The sequence below is a fragment of the Trichomonas vaginalis genome, chromosome II (assembly GCF_026262505.1).
Source record: "Trichomonas vaginalis G3 chromosome II, whole genome shotgun sequence".
Classification (NCBI taxonomy): domain Eukaryota; phylum Parabasalia; order Trichomonadida; family Trichomonadidae; genus Trichomonas; species Trichomonas vaginalis.
The window spans coordinates 3,629,176-3,644,323 of record NC_067204.1 but is presented as its reverse complement, the minus strand read 5'-3'; the positions used below and the strand labels follow the sequence as shown (position 1 = coordinate 3,644,323).

At 32.8% G+C, this 15,148-nt stretch overlaps 10 protein-coding genes and 1 non-coding gene across 11 annotated transcripts, besides 2 other annotated features; 7 read left to right on the top strand and 4 right to left on the bottom strand.

Annotated features, from left to right (window-relative positions):
• Position 1: 1 nt before the first annotated feature.
• TVAGG3_0480240 (uncharacterized protein) lies at positions 2–850 on the bottom strand (the record flags this gene model as incomplete). The annotated part of the gene is made up of 1 exon (XM_001311000.1): positions 2–850. One exon carries the CDS (start codon positions 848–850, stop codon positions 2–4), a length of 849 nt encoding a protein of 282 aa, XP_001311001.1.
• Positions 851–868: 18 nt separating this feature from the next.
• TVAGG3_0480230 (phage tail repeat-like family) lies at positions 869–1,948 on the top strand (the record flags this gene model as incomplete). Its single annotated transcript, XM_001311001.1, has 1 exon — positions 869–1,948. The coding sequence occupies one exon, from the start codon at positions 869–871 to the stop codon at positions 1,946–1,948; it is 1,080 nt and encodes a 359-aa protein (XP_001311002.1).
• A 111-nt stretch (positions 1,949–2,059) lies between these two features.
• Positions 2,060–2,266: a mobile genetic element.
• A 670-nt stretch (positions 2,267–2,936) lies between these two features.
• Positions 2,937–4,481: a mobile genetic element.
• On the top strand, positions 2,967–3,383 carry TVAGG3_0480210 (phage tail repeat-like family; the record flags this gene model as incomplete). Its single annotated transcript, XM_051235831.1, has 1 exon — positions 2,967–3,383. One exon carries the CDS (start codon positions 2,967–2,969, stop codon positions 3,381–3,383), a length of 417 nt encoding a protein of 138 aa, XP_051093655.1.
• TVAGG3_0480200 (uncharacterized protein) lies at positions 3,395–4,345 on the bottom strand (the record flags this gene model as incomplete). Its single annotated transcript, XM_051235830.1, has 1 exon — positions 3,395–4,345. The coding sequence occupies one exon, from the start codon at positions 4,343–4,345 to the stop codon at positions 3,395–3,397; it is 951 nt and encodes a 316-aa protein (XP_051093654.1).
• Positions 4,482–5,294: 813 nt separating the features above from the next.
• TVAGG3_0480180 (uncharacterized protein) lies at positions 5,295–5,645 on the top strand (the record flags this gene model as incomplete). Its single annotated transcript, XM_001311002.1, has 1 exon — positions 5,295–5,645. The coding sequence occupies one exon, from the start codon at positions 5,295–5,297 to the stop codon at positions 5,643–5,645; it is 351 nt and encodes a 116-aa protein (XP_001311003.1).
• Positions 5,646–5,769: 124 nt separating this feature from the next.
• On the top strand, positions 5,770–6,375 carry TVAGG3_0480170 (uncharacterized protein; the record flags this gene model as incomplete). The annotated part of the gene is made up of 1 exon (XM_051235829.1): positions 5,770–6,375. One exon carries the CDS (start codon positions 5,770–5,772, stop codon positions 6,373–6,375), a length of 606 nt encoding a protein of 201 aa, XP_051093653.1.
• Positions 6,376–7,133: 758 nt separating this feature from the next.
• On the bottom strand, positions 7,134–9,259 carry TVAGG3_0480160 (the record flags this gene model as incomplete). The annotated part of the gene is made up of 1 exon (XM_001311003.2): positions 7,159–9,243. The coding sequence occupies one exon, from the start codon at positions 9,241–9,243 to the stop codon at positions 7,159–7,161; it is 2,085 nt and encodes a 694-aa protein (XP_001311004.1).
• Positions 9,260–9,776: 517 nt separating this feature from the next.
• Positions 9,777–11,132, bottom strand: TVAGG3_0480150 (cilia- and flagella-associated protein 100 family; the record flags this gene model as incomplete). Its single annotated transcript, XM_001311004.1, has 1 exon — positions 9,810–11,132. One exon carries the CDS (start codon positions 11,130–11,132, stop codon positions 9,810–9,812), a length of 1,323 nt encoding a protein of 440 aa, XP_001311005.1.
• Positions 11,133–12,019: 887 nt separating this feature from the next.
• On the top strand, positions 12,020–12,091 carry TVAGG3_0480140. Its single transcript has one exon. It is a non-coding gene; the product is annotated as a tRNA-Pro (tRNA).
• Positions 12,092–12,950: 859 nt separating this feature from the next.
• Positions 12,951–13,490, top strand: TVAGG3_0480130 (spectrin binding; the record flags this gene model as incomplete). Its single annotated transcript, XM_001311005.1, has 1 exon — positions 12,951–13,490. One exon carries the CDS (start codon positions 12,951–12,953, stop codon positions 13,488–13,490), a length of 540 nt encoding a protein of 179 aa, XP_001311006.1.
• Positions 13,491–14,429: 939 nt separating this feature from the next.
• On the top strand, positions 14,430–15,110 carry TVAGG3_0480120 (S-adenosyl-L-methionine-dependent methyltransferases family; the record flags this gene model as incomplete). The annotated part of the gene is made up of 1 exon (XM_001311006.2): positions 14,467–15,063. The coding sequence occupies one exon, from the start codon at positions 14,467–14,469 to the stop codon at positions 15,061–15,063; it is 597 nt and encodes a 198-aa protein (XP_001311007.1).
• Between the last annotated feature and the right edge of the window lie 38 nt (positions 15,111–15,148).

Below are 15,148 nucleotides of genomic sequence, written 5' to 3'. Positions count from 1 at the left end.
GTTATATTTTTATCGTTCGATAGTAGTTGTATATGAAACTAAGTTCTAAGTAAAACGCATGGTATAATGGAATTATTCTTTTTCTTCCATCTGTAGTAAACCATACTTGAAAGTCTGAAATACTTCCACTTGGTGGTTCGTATAACTTTGTAGGTTTTTCGTAAAAGTCATTTGCCAAGCATAAGAAAGAGTTTTGGGCGCCAGAAAATGAAGCATGAACTATCACAGCATCTTGGTCGAAAACATCTTTAAATAAATATGGTTCATCTCTTGCATATCGACTGTAGATATTTGCTAAAGGAGGTTCAACTTTCTGATTTAACATTCTTTGCAAATAATACCATGACATTGCAGTGAATTCTGTATATATTTGTTCGTCTTTATTTGGATTGTCTTCGTAGATTTGAAATGACACTTGTGAATTTTGTTTGTCATATACAATTCTCACATAAAGTGTGCTATCGGTATTCGCATATTCATCAGCATATTTTGCATAACATGAATTTATTTTATCTTCTATATTTTTTAATGCAGTCTGTAGAGAAGATGAGAGGTCAACTTGTATTAGCTCAATTTCTTCCCACATTTTTCGTTGCCCTTCAGATGTATAATCTATATGAAACCTTACAATAAATGGAAAACTTTTATCTTCTACAGACACAAACTTTATTCTTCGAAAGCCAATAGCTTTTGTGACAGATGGGTCTCTTAACCATCTTAATGGGTAGTCAAAACGATAGCCTTCATGCTTTATAGTATCTAAGTCAAACTTTTGACCTACATTAGTAAAAAGCTCATCTAATGGTTTAGTTGTAGCAACTCTTGAATTTTCTTTTTCTATTTCGAGCATATTTTATCTAGAATAAAAATGTCGAAAGATATTGCTTCCATAAGAGAAATACAACAGAACAGACAACTCATTATGCAAGCTCTAAATAAGAACACAACAAACTTTTCAAACTATGCTAAAATATCTGAGTCATTGAAAGAAGGAAACTTAAAACTGACAATAAACCCTATGACAGATGAGTTTCTGTTTCAAGACAATAAAAACAATACTGTTTGTATAAATCCAACAAAAGGACTTTTAAATGAGAAACCTATAAATGAACTTCTTTTGAAAGCAGATGTTGACAATAAAGCTGACAAAGAATATGTCATTGAAAAAGTTCAAGAAGAACATGACAGAGCAGAAGCAACATATGCAACAAAAGATGACGTTGTAAATAAAGCTGACAAAGAAACTGTAGATATGTTAGCACAAACGGTTTCAAGTCATGACAGAGCCTTAATGGAAGACGGACAACATTTGCAAAAACTTGACAAAGATGTTTCAAATAATAAGTGGAAGGTAGACTATTTGAATGAAACCGTAAATGGTCAGAAGCAGGAAATAATAAGAATGGAAGGTGAAATATCTGGAAAAGCTGACAAAGAACATACTCACAATATTTCTGATGTAAATTACCTTCAAGATAATTTAGATATCATGGGTCGATATATATATAACCATACAATGAAGTTTGATGAACTTGAAGGAGATGTTGCTAGTTTAGAAGGCGCTAGCGAGTTGTATTCTCGGAGCATTAGAGAACTTGAAAAAGACACAAAGAACTTAGATGAAACCAAAGCTGACAAAATAGAAACTATGTCAGTAAAACTGGAAAACGGTATAGACTTGGAAACAGAGAATGTATATTTGGAAGAGCGAGCTACAAGTGACCATGGTTCCAAATATACTTTCAAACAAGAAAATGCGATACAAGCAACATTTACATATTTCAATGGTAGCTATGACAATACCAAGGTTATGAAAAAAGGTGAAACAGCAATTTTTGGACCAGATAATTTTGTATATGAAATACTTTACGAATATAAACTGTTTCGTACCGAAATGGCTAACAAAAAAGTGACAAAAAACCTTAAATTGCGCGGCAATTTTAATTAAAAAAATAAACATTAATTTTTGTGATTGATATTATGCATTTTATTTATATTATATAAGATTTAAATTTAGGGGAAAAATTGGAAAAAAATAAGATTGGAAGTCTTTAGGTAAGAAGGAAAGGGCAAGAGATATATAGTGTACCTATATACCTCTTGCCCTTTCATTCTAAGTAGAAATGGGAGAAACTTTGTCCGCATCATAAGTTATGCGGACAAAGTTTCTCCGATTTCTAATGGGAATTGCAGGCTATGAGGCACTGATATATAATCAGTACCTCATAGCCTACAATTCCCCTTATTAGACTTCCAAACTTTGAGTTAATGTCAAGACATTAACTCAAAGTTTGGAAAACTTCTCGTAAGAATCAATCGTCAAAAACCTCGATTGCAGTTATATTCATTGTGTTAAATTTGATTTATTTTAAAATTTTTATAAATTAAATTTTATATAACATAAAGCGTTATGAATTAGTATTTCCATATAAATTTTATCTCGAAAATAGTAATTCTGTACAGTTATATTTCGGTTAATTTTGGAAATTTCTAGGAATACTTTAAGATAGTATGATTATATATAACTCTGCCTTCATGATTTATTTTAGCTTTCGCGCAAATATCAGTTAACTTAACTCCATTATTTGATTTTGTGATGGCTTCACAAAGCCAATCAATATCAATCTCTTCTGGAGAATGTCTTCTCATCTAGAATATTTTCAATACTTTACATACAAACATTTTTATTTCTAAAAAACTTTTTAATTTTTTCTAGGATATATGAATGAAAATAGTTAGAACAAGATTTTGAAGCTCAAAACATTAAAAATTATTAAAGATTTGTATAATATGATTAAAAATGGGAAATAATATGAGGCAATATAAAGGAATATGAATATTAAATAAATATATCTAAATAGAAAGAATCAGAAAAATCAAATTATTGGCGCCAAAAATGTCACCTTTTTGGTGAGCCATTTCGGTATGAGATACTTTACGAATATAAACCTTTGAACTTATATGATATGATGTACCCTGTTGGTTCTGTTTACACTTCTATGAAAAATACTAACCCAGAAATTTTGTTTAAAGTTGGTAAATGGAAGCAGATAACAGACAAGTTCTTATATTGTGCAAACTCTTCAAAACAAACTGGTGGAAGCAAAAAGATATCTGTCGACAACTTGCCACCACATAGTCATTCTGGTACAACAAGTTCTAATGGAAACCATAGTCATAGGGTTTGCAAACAAGGATATAACACTGTTTCTCAGACTTCAATGCAAATTCAAGTTATGTCAAGATCTCATTTTCCAAACGACCCAGTAGACTGGAATGGAATGTGGACAGATACAACTGGAAACCACCAACATACTTTTACAACAACATCTACAGGAAATGGAACAGACTACATGCCACCTTACATGACAGTTTACGCATGATATCGTTATGCTTAGTCGTCATGTTCCACTTCTTTAGCATATTCGTTAGGTGTTGTCTTAAATTTGTTAGGAACTGTCTTTGAATAGACACCACCTTGAACTTTGACAAGTTTGAAACGAGGTCGGACAATAGTCGTTCCATCTTCTGCTTTCAGTTTGTACATTTTGCCATCTTGACCAAGAACTTCATAATATTCTCTTGTATATCTTCTTCTGTTTTTACGACCACGAATACGAGTACCTGTAGCTTTCCCATTTTTAGAGTCTATAGTATTTTCATAAGGGTCATATTTAGGTATTTCAATTTTTACTTTGTCACCTTCATGAAGTTTGAACCCTGGCATTTTTTCTTGTTTGTCTCTCATGACTAAACCTTTGAATATAAACTCTTTTTCTAACTTAGGGTCATTTAACATTTCATTGGGGGAATGACCACCCAAACCTCTTTGCGGACGGTTATTGTAAATATCTATACACACTCTCATTTTTGCCTCGGTGAAGTGTCTATATTTATCGTCATATGACATTTCATCTTTTTCATCGTCTTTTGGTTGGTTTAAGTCTCTCAAAGTTCTTATACATCTGTCATTGACACCAAGGGCAGAATGGTTCTGGTCGACGATAAAATATTGGTTGACATTATATGACTTCAGAGTTAATTTTATATCTTCTGATTTGAAAGAACTTTCTTGGTCAGATGTCAGTTTGCTTGGATGATATTTGTCAATGAATATTGTCAAAGCTGCTTTAACATCTAAAACACCTTTGCTTTGTAATGGTAAGGCGTCACAGTATCTTGTGTTTTGACCCACAAATATTAACCAGTATGGTGGTCCATCTTCTTCATACCTCGGAATGTTTTCCAAGATATCCATGAACCATGCATTCGGAGTTGAACTGAAGATTTTTATCATTTGTGTTCTCTTTATGTCATTTGGAACGTACTCATCCTGATTCGACATTTTTAACCTATAAGAAATGGGTTTATTTGGAGCAATAGCAGGAGTCGCATCTAGATTTTTGCCTGTTATCGGTAGAATAGCTAGAGGTGCATTTGGTGTTGGAAAGAAAATTTTGAGTACATTGGGTATACTTAAAGACAAAGCTCAACCTGTTATACAAACTGTACAGAAAGGTTGGGAAGTAGCACGAGATGCAACAAATCTTATTCCAAATCCTGAGACAAGAGGTAAAGTTCAAGGATGGATGGACAATGTAGGAAAACAAGCAGGAAACTAGTATAACAGAGCGAATGACTATTATAACCAAGCAGGAAATTATATGAACCAAGGTGAAAGATTCTTTAACACAGGATATAACCATGCACAACAGTGGGTAAACAATAACCAACCACAACCGCCTCAAACGTGGAGAATGTAAGGTTTTTTATTGAGATGAAATGAACAATGCTGCTTTAAACAGAATGAGTCATGGAAGACCACCTTTTACACCACGTTACTGTAAAGTTCTTCCTCTACCTCAAGAAGTTTTAGACCGACTTAAAAAACCTAAACAACCAGTTGAAAACAAACCAAACTAAAATTTTTACTGAGATGAAATGACCGAAGAAGTTGAAACAGTAGATTTGGCACCACAAACAAAAAATTCAGAACCTTTGTCAAAACCTGTCAAAGAACTTACAGATGAAGAGAAAAATTCAATAATAGAAAGTGCCAGGTCTGGAAACACAAATCCTAACTATAAAGTCACTTTTCATAGAAATGGAACGGCAAGTATCTCAAAAAAGAAACAGACCCTTACAAATATATCTCCCTCAATATTTGAGATAAACCGTTTTGTCAGTGGAGACTATTAAATAAAATAAAAAAATAGAGGGGGTCTCCGTTGACAAAATGGTTCTATCTCAAATATTCATTTTTCACAAACGAGTGGTCATATCATTTTTGTCTAATGCAAGACCACAGTAGTAGTATGACTGACAATTCTTTACAAAAGCTCTTTAAAGGTCAAACACTTATATCCTCATACTTTACTAGTATGTCCAAAGAGGTTACACAGGTTTCAGTCCAATCAGACTCCAATCAGACACAAATTGAAGCTCAAATTCAACCAAAAGAAACTGCAGAAGTCGAACAAACATCAGAGCAACCTTCAGAACAAACAATAACACAACAAACTACAGAAGCTCAAGTTGTTTCAGTCCAATCAGACACCAAACATACGCAAAGTTCAACTAAAAACTTACACTCCTACAGAACCAGAAGGTGTCTTCTCATTCTCAACAACAGAAGCAAGATATAGAAGACTCATTGCAGCTTATCCAAACAATTTGTCCTTAACAGACAACAATGACTATGATAGATATTTCAAAAGTATAATAAAACCAGTCGAAACATTAGCAAACAAAGTTCAAAACCCGACAGTAATGGTTGACTTTTTCTTGTCGAATTTGCCTTATGTTTCAACTATGATATCTCTTCAAGCAATTGACGAGTTCATTATTTGCTGTGAACCAAACTTAAGAGAACAGCTATATGAAACACTCAAAGACTTTCGTCCTTATCCTTTAACTTACAATTGGAAAGAAGATGAAAACAAACGCGGTTCTTTCTCCTGGAATCTTTCCATTGTTGCTCCAGCTGGTGTAGCTGCACATCCATTCGAAATATATCCAAAATTGCATTACGAAAACAATATGCATATTATAACAACAGCCGCTTTAGATATTCCTGAACGGATACCAGATGGAGAAGAAGTTTCAATAATATCTGTTCAAGCAAACCGAGTTGCAATGCCACTTACAGTATGCAAATTCACTCACTCAAGCAGACAATTCTATCAAAATCTTGAGTTCGTTTTTACTGGCACAGCCAAAATGCTTCTCAAAAAACCAGAACAAACCAAAATAACCATCTTCTTATCTGGTTATTGTGAAGATGAAGACAATTCGGACGAAGAAGAAGAAGAGGAGGAGGAAACAAGCGAAGACTCAGACGATATTCAGTTCATTTCCATCCGTAAAAAACATTAAAGCAAACATTTCAGAATAAAAATTTTAATTTTAATCTAAACAAATTCTTTTCTATATGATGCGACGATAAAATAAACTAGTTTACATATTGTAAACAAAAAAGTGACAATAATGTAAACTAAAAAGTGCCACTTAGAAAAAGTGACACCCAGGAAAATTTGGCGGGGGCGGTCACCCCCAGGTCACGAGGAAAAATCCTGAGCCCCCAGGACAGCCAGAGCGCGCAGCGCGGAGGGTGGAACATTTTTTTTCCCAAAAACATTTGTATTGGTTTTCACAAAGGATTGTTTGAATGATACAATAATAGTATAATTGATGAGCAGAAGGATAAACACCAGCTAACATAACACTGATAAACTTTGTGGATGCAGAAATTAAAAGGTTGTTTTATATTTCATCATTCGTTAGTAAAAATACAAAATAATATGTTGAGCAAGCCAATGGACAAATCTAATATCCATGAGCTTGACCAATGCGTATGGGCAAAGCAAGTTGTCCATGAGAATATGTATAATATAAAATTAAAATCTTCTATGAACTTGCTTATTATAACATTAGAGGAATGTCTTGCATTTATATTTAAGGATGGTTAGCGTCGTCATTGAAAACTCAATTTTTTTTGAAATAATTTTTTCTTGGATGTTTTTTTTTCAAGTTTTTATGTGTTTGATCAGAACGACAGCATTAATTTTATTATGCTTTCCGCATCAAGTTGCTATTCAATAAGAATAAATTTCAAAAATATAATTATTTTTTTGCTTGAAAGTATCAAAAAACAGATATTTATTTATTAGACAATTTTCCGAGTGTAAACTTTGCGATCAAAGCTTCTTCTGCATCAGTAGCATCAAAAACCGCTCCCTCAATAACATCCCTTGACAATTCCCAGTTCGTTGGCAATCTGTCAGTCTTATTCTTCTGTATTGGAAGCAAATCCTCGTCAACTTCATTGTGACCAACCGTTTTCAAGAACAATTTGCGTCTTTTCGTCACCATTGGGTCTTCTTTAGGAGATGGCTCTGGAGGAGGGTCCGGCATGAAGACGAAAGCGTCGTAAGGAGAGTTTTGTGTCTGCGGAGCAACGAGTTCATCGGAAGTGAGGTAAGGAGGGAATCTATTATATTCTCTCTTCTCATTCTGAAGGAGGAACTTCACTTTTTCACTTTCTTTTTCGTATCTTTTGATCAAATCTTCCGAAATTCCAGGATTCAACAAAAGAACGCTTCTGATACTTGAATTAACTGAAACAGCGTTATATATAATATCGATTGTTTCAGTTGTTAAGTGGTTTCCTGAGAGATCTACGAATGCAATATTCGTCATCGACTTCAAAACTTCGGCAATAGGAGATGCGGCTTCTCCCATGAATGAAGAATCATCTCCACGTAAAGAAAGAACAGTTAGGAATTGCATATCGATGATTGAGTTTGCAAATTCCGTAATTTTCGCAGGACTCTTCTCACCGAAGGATTTGTCCATGAAAAGATTGGCCAGCTTCTTGTTGCGACGGATGAAATGCAATAAACCAAGTCTAGATGCATTTCCGCACCATGAAAAGTCAATTAAATTTGAGAATGCGGATTTCTCGAATAATTCGAACAATTGAGCCAAGTCAGCATTATGAATGACCAACTCATCAGCGTAAAGACGCAATCCCAGCTTCCATTCGAAGCCAAAAAGAAATTCAAGAAAATCTTGAACGCAGCTGCGGCCAAATTCAAGTTTGTTGATGTCAAGACGACATAAATTACCTGGAACATGCAATTTCTGCTTGTCTTGAACAACATCTCGACAAAAATTTCCGCTCAAATTCAAACAGCGTAAATTTGTAAAATCGTAAGAAAAAAGCTGTTGTACGACATGGCTGACTTCAAGATTAGCATTTGCAAGGCTTAAAACCGTTACTCCTTTGATGAACCATAATAATCTTGGAAGATGAAGGCCTCTGGTCTCATCGAAGTTAAAATACGATGTCTGGATGCAAAGCTCGTTCTTGAAGAACGCATCTGTGTAAAAAACTGAAAAAGCTGGGTCTACAAAAGCATTATTCAGCGAAAGAGTCTGAATTTGATGCTTGATACCACATTGGGATATTATAGATAACTGGTCAGGGTTTAATTGTGTGTTTTTGAATGTTAAAGCAGTACATTCAAATTTTGCAACTTCCAGGAACTTGATGAACTGTTGATCAAGTGGTATTTCGAATGATAAGTGACAGAATGGTATAAATAACTCGCGAAGTTTTAAAAGTAATACGTCTGGAAGAGATTTATTGAAAATTCCTGAAATACACTTTGAATATGGTTGTAAAGCGAATATTATAGGAATAATGTAGTTTCCCCAGTCAGAAAAATAAAAATTAACTTCGTAATTGTTAATATATTTTTTCAATTTTTCTATATATGCATCTGGGATTGTAATATCTTGATATTGACAATATACACGAAGACGCATTAAGACCGAGTTGCCATCGAACGAAAATTTGTCTTTTGTAAGTAAATCAATGTTCATTTTTTGAGACCAATACGGGCCCATCAAACGCTGTAAATGGCCACCTATAATCTGTGCAATGTTTATGTAATCTGATGTCAAAAACTCAAATTGCGTGTCAATTTTGTTTTTTGTAAATTTTATGATGAATTTTGACTGATATTCAACAAGTGTAATTGCCGTTAAGTCTAGCCAACAAGATTTCTTATCAGCAGTGATCTTTTTTCCTGGATGAACATAAAATAATGAACTTTCAGTGGCAACAATCACTTCATTCTCTTCTTTTCCTTTATTATTGATTTTCTTGACAACTTGTACGAGCAAGACATCTTTTTCATTGGAAAGCCGCTGCTTAATTGCAGAGATATCAATGCTCATAAAATTATCAAGAAAAAATTCTGAGGTAACGAAAAATTAACTCCCCCCTTTTTTTATTTTCTTTACATTTCGAAATAAAAAAAAATATTCATTGTCCTCTGATTTTCTATTATTAGATGCTATTAGAGTTAAAGAATATTACATAAGGGCAGTTGAACTCAATAGGTTTCCATATTCTTCCCTTTTCTTGTGAACATTTGAAAATATCTTTCGATATTGACCTTTTTAATTGATATCTACAATATGTAACACAGTTAGTTCTTCAATTTGCTTATTGTATGTTACTTTATAGAAGAAGATCCAACATTTTACATTAAATTGTTTCTGATTTTGGCATCAAAGCAATACAAAATATGGATATCAATATTTTTTTGCGATTCAAACTTATGATAGTGAGAAATCAAATGAATAGGTGTATAATATTTGATGAATTTCTGTAAATTAACTCTTTGAATGAATAGGTTGTCTTATTCAAAATATTTTCAAATTGAACGTTAGGGTATCAAAAAATACATAAAAACTGAAATAAAAATCACATATTTAATAAAAAACAAAATAAAAAACTATTATTCGAGAGCAGGACCAAATAAGAACTTTTCCATGGCCTGTTGCTCTGCGATTTGTCGAAGGAGAGCTTCATTATTTGTCTTTTGGTAGTGTAATGGAAGAGATCTTTCCATAAGATGTCTTCCAGTGTTTCTCTTGATTGGTTTATTGGCTCTTTCAAGAGCTTGTTCTTTCTTTTCTTGTTGGATTCTCTCCTTCTCCTTTTGCTGCTCAATTCTCATTAATTCGCGGCGATCTTTATCAAATTTGGCCTGTTTCTCAGCAATAAACTTAGGACTTACCAATTCGAGGGCTTTATACATGTCCTCCATGGTATTTTCTATTTTTTCAAGCTTTGCAATCGGAGGAATATCAGAATCAATTTTAAAACAGTTGTAAAATGTTTTATGAATAAGTTCTGCAAGCCTTTTGATTTCTGCAACTGTATTTTCTTCGGATATCTCTGGTTTTGGAGTAACTTTTGAATGAGAAGTTAAATCTCGCTTAGAAACAATTTCTTCAAGCTGTGCAAGTGAAGAATTAACTTCTTTGATGATATTTTCAGTTGGGATTTTCGTTCCATTGATTGCTTTTTGAAAATAATCACATTCTCTTATTAAGAACAGATTTTCATTTTCTATTTGCGTAAACTCATTGATAAGATTATCTGGACTATCCATGAGATGTTCATCATTAAATTTGTCAATAAATTCCTGATAAGTTTTGTAATATTCGAGAGTTTCTTCGTTCTTTGAAATTTCGGAACGCATGATATCATTCGCAAGCTTCTGTCTTTTCTGTTTTTGCTGAAGAGTGACATGTTCAAGCGTAGCAAGTTCTGCAGCTTTTCTTGCCTTTCCGAGTTCTTCTTCGATCTTAGTTGTAAGGTATTTGTACTTCTCACCTGTCTTACTTATTTCTGATTCATCATCTGCAAACTCTTTTTCATTGTCTGATTCTTCTTTTTTGAGACGATTAATTTCTTGAGTTTTCATGTCAATCAACAACTGTGTCATATATACCTCTCGCTTTGATTGAATAAATTCTGTTATTCTTTGAGATCTAGCTTCTTTTCCTTCACGACGAGACATTGTTGAAACATTACTTGAATGGTTTGTAGATCTAGATATCGTTGTTTGCTGCGATTTGCATGGCGGTATCTTTGGTTGGAGCAAATTTGTACGTTGAACAAGCGACATACTTAATAAACTACTCCTTGCTTCTCTCTCGCGCAATACTTTAGCTTCTTTGTAGCCAAACATCTCACTAGGTTGAGTCATTTTAAATGGATTGGTATAAGGACGCATAAATAAAGCAGAACCAGTGGATGAGCGCGTTGACATTCAAATTGTAAAGATAAGAAAATTGTGAGAAAAAAACGAAATCAAGAAAATTTTCTTGAAATAATTTGAAATTCTTATGTAGTGCTAGAATGGGAATATTTTTTAAAACCATACAAATTATCGATAGCAAAATTTGAATTTTGAAAAGGAAAGCGTTTCTTGTGTATAGGAATCTGTTCTCATGGAGTAGATAATAAAGATCGAAATATTGTGAGCTATATTGCTTTTCTTATAAATTTTTAGAAATATAGGATATTTTGGCCCAATATTTTGCATAAATATCTTTTAACACTAGTGTTCTTAAATTCTAATAGGTCAATTTAAATTGATTTACAATCCTCACAATTTTGAATCTTCGTTTTGAATTCATAGTCTATTATCAAATATAGTTATATAACTACTCACGTGCATTTGTGCCAGGCCTAATTCTTCTTGCTTCTGGTATCTTTCATGTTTATTGGTTCCAAAATTAACATTGATGATTTTGTTCTTAATATTAACACATCTCTTTCTATTCATTAAGCATGATTTGTTTCAATAAAAAGAGGGAGAAATTCTGCATTCAATTGAAATTTTGGAACTAAGAATAAACAATTGCAAACAATCCTCTATATATCTCTAACATATTCACAAAGACGAATTTCACAACTTGGAAAAGTGATAAACTCAAATTTAGAGAAAGAATGATAATTGTAAATGTTGATCTAATAAAGAACGAATGTTAGAGGGAGATCAAATGTGAATAATGGGGTACAAAATTGTGTTGCCTTTAGAATTAGATGGCTTGTGGATTAGAAAGAAAATAAACATTCCTATGCATGATTGGATTGGATGACCAAAGAGATATTTTAAATGATAAGAGCTCAAAAAACGATTTTAAAAAGGGAGGGTCAATGGTCTAGCGGAATGATTCGCGCTTCGGGTGCGTGAGGTCCCGGGTTCGATTCCCGGTTGGCCCCAATATTTTTTTTAAAATTATTTTCCAATCCATATTGAATGAATTTTGCTTTTTTCTACGAGTAACTCATTTGACATTACCACAGTCAGTCAGTGGCGATTGATTGCTGTTTTGAAAAATTAGTCAAAAAAAGTCAAAAAATTTTCAAAGCATTTATTTATTATATATTCCTTGATTTGCAGTTAATACTACTTATATATCATATGAATCTTCCTTAATTTTGGTCTCAAAAATTCAATAACCATACAATTTAGAAATTAGTCAAAATTTCTCAATCATGGAAGCTGACTATGAAAAGAAATATACTGATTTATCGGAACATCTGAAAAGCTTTTCTGCATAAAATCTAACGAATCTATTGAAGATATTTGCAACTTAATTTCAAATGTTTTAATTTCTAAGTATCAGCTTTCCATGAGATTAGTTAGAAAGATTATCTTATTTGCAGGACAATGCAATTATGCTTTTGTGGAGAATTATTTCAAAATATTAGAACTAATTGGTTCGAAATATAAAAAATTACAGAATTAAAATCAAAATTACCAAAGGAAGGTTCAGTTGAATATATGGTTATGTTCGATCAAATAGATAAATTTAAGGAATATGTTTCACAAAAAGACGTCGACTTTTCCTTAGATATTATTCATCTGAAAGATTTTGAAGGGCTAAATGATCCGGACCTAGATGAAAGTGATTACACCAATTTATCATTATTTGAGGCATGCGCATATTTTGGATCTGTAAACATTTTCAAATTCTTAATTTCAAATCAACAATACAAGATATCTAAAAAAGTTCTTTACTACTCACTAATCGGACGGAATACAGATATTATTAATGAGTGCATGAAACATAAGAAAATGAACATAGATTGCCTCAGAATCATTGTGAAAACTCATTTCAACGAAATGCTTGAATATACTATTGAACGTGAGATATTTGATTATGGTGCAAATTGGTGTGGTGGTCCGGTTACTTATCAAGCTCCTTTCGAAGATATTATCAAATACCAAAACTTGAAAGCTGTATTCTTGCTTTACAAGAAATTCAAAACAGGAATATTTCCATGGTGTGCTGCATTTCCACAAACAATCGATATTATCAAAAAAGAAAAAGATCTTCCCTATTATGACTACTATCAAAATAACATTTTAGATTACGCTTGCCAATCCCAAAATGGTGAAATATGTAAATTTTTATTAAACTCAACTAATGCAAACGATAAATATGTCAATGAATCCAATGAGGGTAGATTGAGTACCCCTCTTCATTTTGCTGCAAAGTGGAATAACAAAGAAGCCACCGAACTTCTTATTTCGCATGGTGCAAATATCAATGAAAAATATCAAGAAGGAAAACAGCTCTTCATATTGCAGCATGTAATAATAGTAAAGAAATAGCCGAACTTCTTATTTCACATGGTATAAATATCAATGAAAAAGATGATAATGGAGAAACCGCTCTTCATTATACAGCATGTTCTTATGACAAAGAAATAGCCGAACTTCTTATTTCACATGGTATAAATATCAATGAAAAAGATCAAAAAGGAAAAACAGCTCTTCATATTGCAGCAGAATATAATAGTAAAGAAACAGCCGAACTTCTTATTTCACATGGTGCAAACATCAATGAAAAAGATAAAAATGGAAAAACAACTCTTTATTATGCAGTTGATGAGAATCATAAGGGAATACTTTATTGAACTTCTTATTTCACATGGTCAATAAAGTATTTTTCCTTCTCTTCCTTTTATTAAGTTTTTAATACTGATTCTATTCATAAAACAGATTTTTTACAATTGTACCTTTTTACTATAATAAAGTTCTTCATAATACCACTTTCTCATCAAGTTGAGTTCTCATATATCCAGTAAGTCCAAATAGAAGCCCTAACATGGAGAACTGACCTCCTTTTGGCTTTCTGGAAGTAGGAAGAGCAGCTTTGGATTCTATTGCTGCTCTTTCCATGAAGAAAAGGAGAAACTAACACAACAAACGCACATATTGAATTGTATTTTTTTACATTTTTTTTTTGAATGTAAGCGGTTATAAAATATAAATTCTCGGACATACGATTATTTTTGATTCAAATGCTGTTCGGCATTAAAAGCAAAAATAATCATATACCTGAGAATTACACTTCTCCGACATTTTTGTGTCGCTTCGCGCCCCTGACAAAACGTCGGAAAAGTGTAAATTTTCAAAAAAAATTGAATAGTTTTTGTGGCTTGAATTCAAAAAATATAAAATATCCATACACAACAATAGAAGTAAGATTTCATCGACAAATTCCTTTTTGGGAAAATTTTAATTCAATTTTCAGTTTGATAAGAAGTTCAATTTTCCTATTACTTCATTTCTCTTGTTTCTGCTAATGGCAAGCATCCAAGAAGTCTTCACTCACTTCAATGTTGCTCAGGAAAACATCGAAAGACTTGATCATTTTGTCGACATTATCAAGTCGCAATCAAATCTTAACAAATCAATGACAGTTTTAGATTTTGGTTGCGAGAAAGGTTTCCTCGGATTAAAGCTTATTGATGATGCCAAGAAGATTGCTTTTCTTGATCCAGATCCAAATGCAATTTCTATCGCAGAAGAATCTCTTAAGATGATGGGCAAAACAAACTATGAAATCATCAATAAGGTTGTAGAAGAATACAATGGTTCAAAGTTTGATCTAGTTTACGCATCCGTTTCCTTACATTACGTTCCAGATGTTAAATCTGCCCTTACAAAGATAAAATCACTACTCAACCCCGATGGAAAACTTGTTATCATCGAGATCTACCACAAACACTTCCCACAAATTCCAAAAGATAAGCATTTGCCACACCACGGTTTCACTCCAGAAAGTTTAACAGAGGTTGTTACAGAACTTGGATTCAAAGATCCACAATGGAAGGATTGTGGCTCATTTAAGCATGGTGGCCATGATCTTCCAATCTTTTACTTGACAGCCCATATATAAAACCATGAAAAATCTTTTCTAGTAAACACATTATTTTGATTTTTAAATTTCTTTTTCTTTTTTTATGAGTAAAATATTGTTGAAA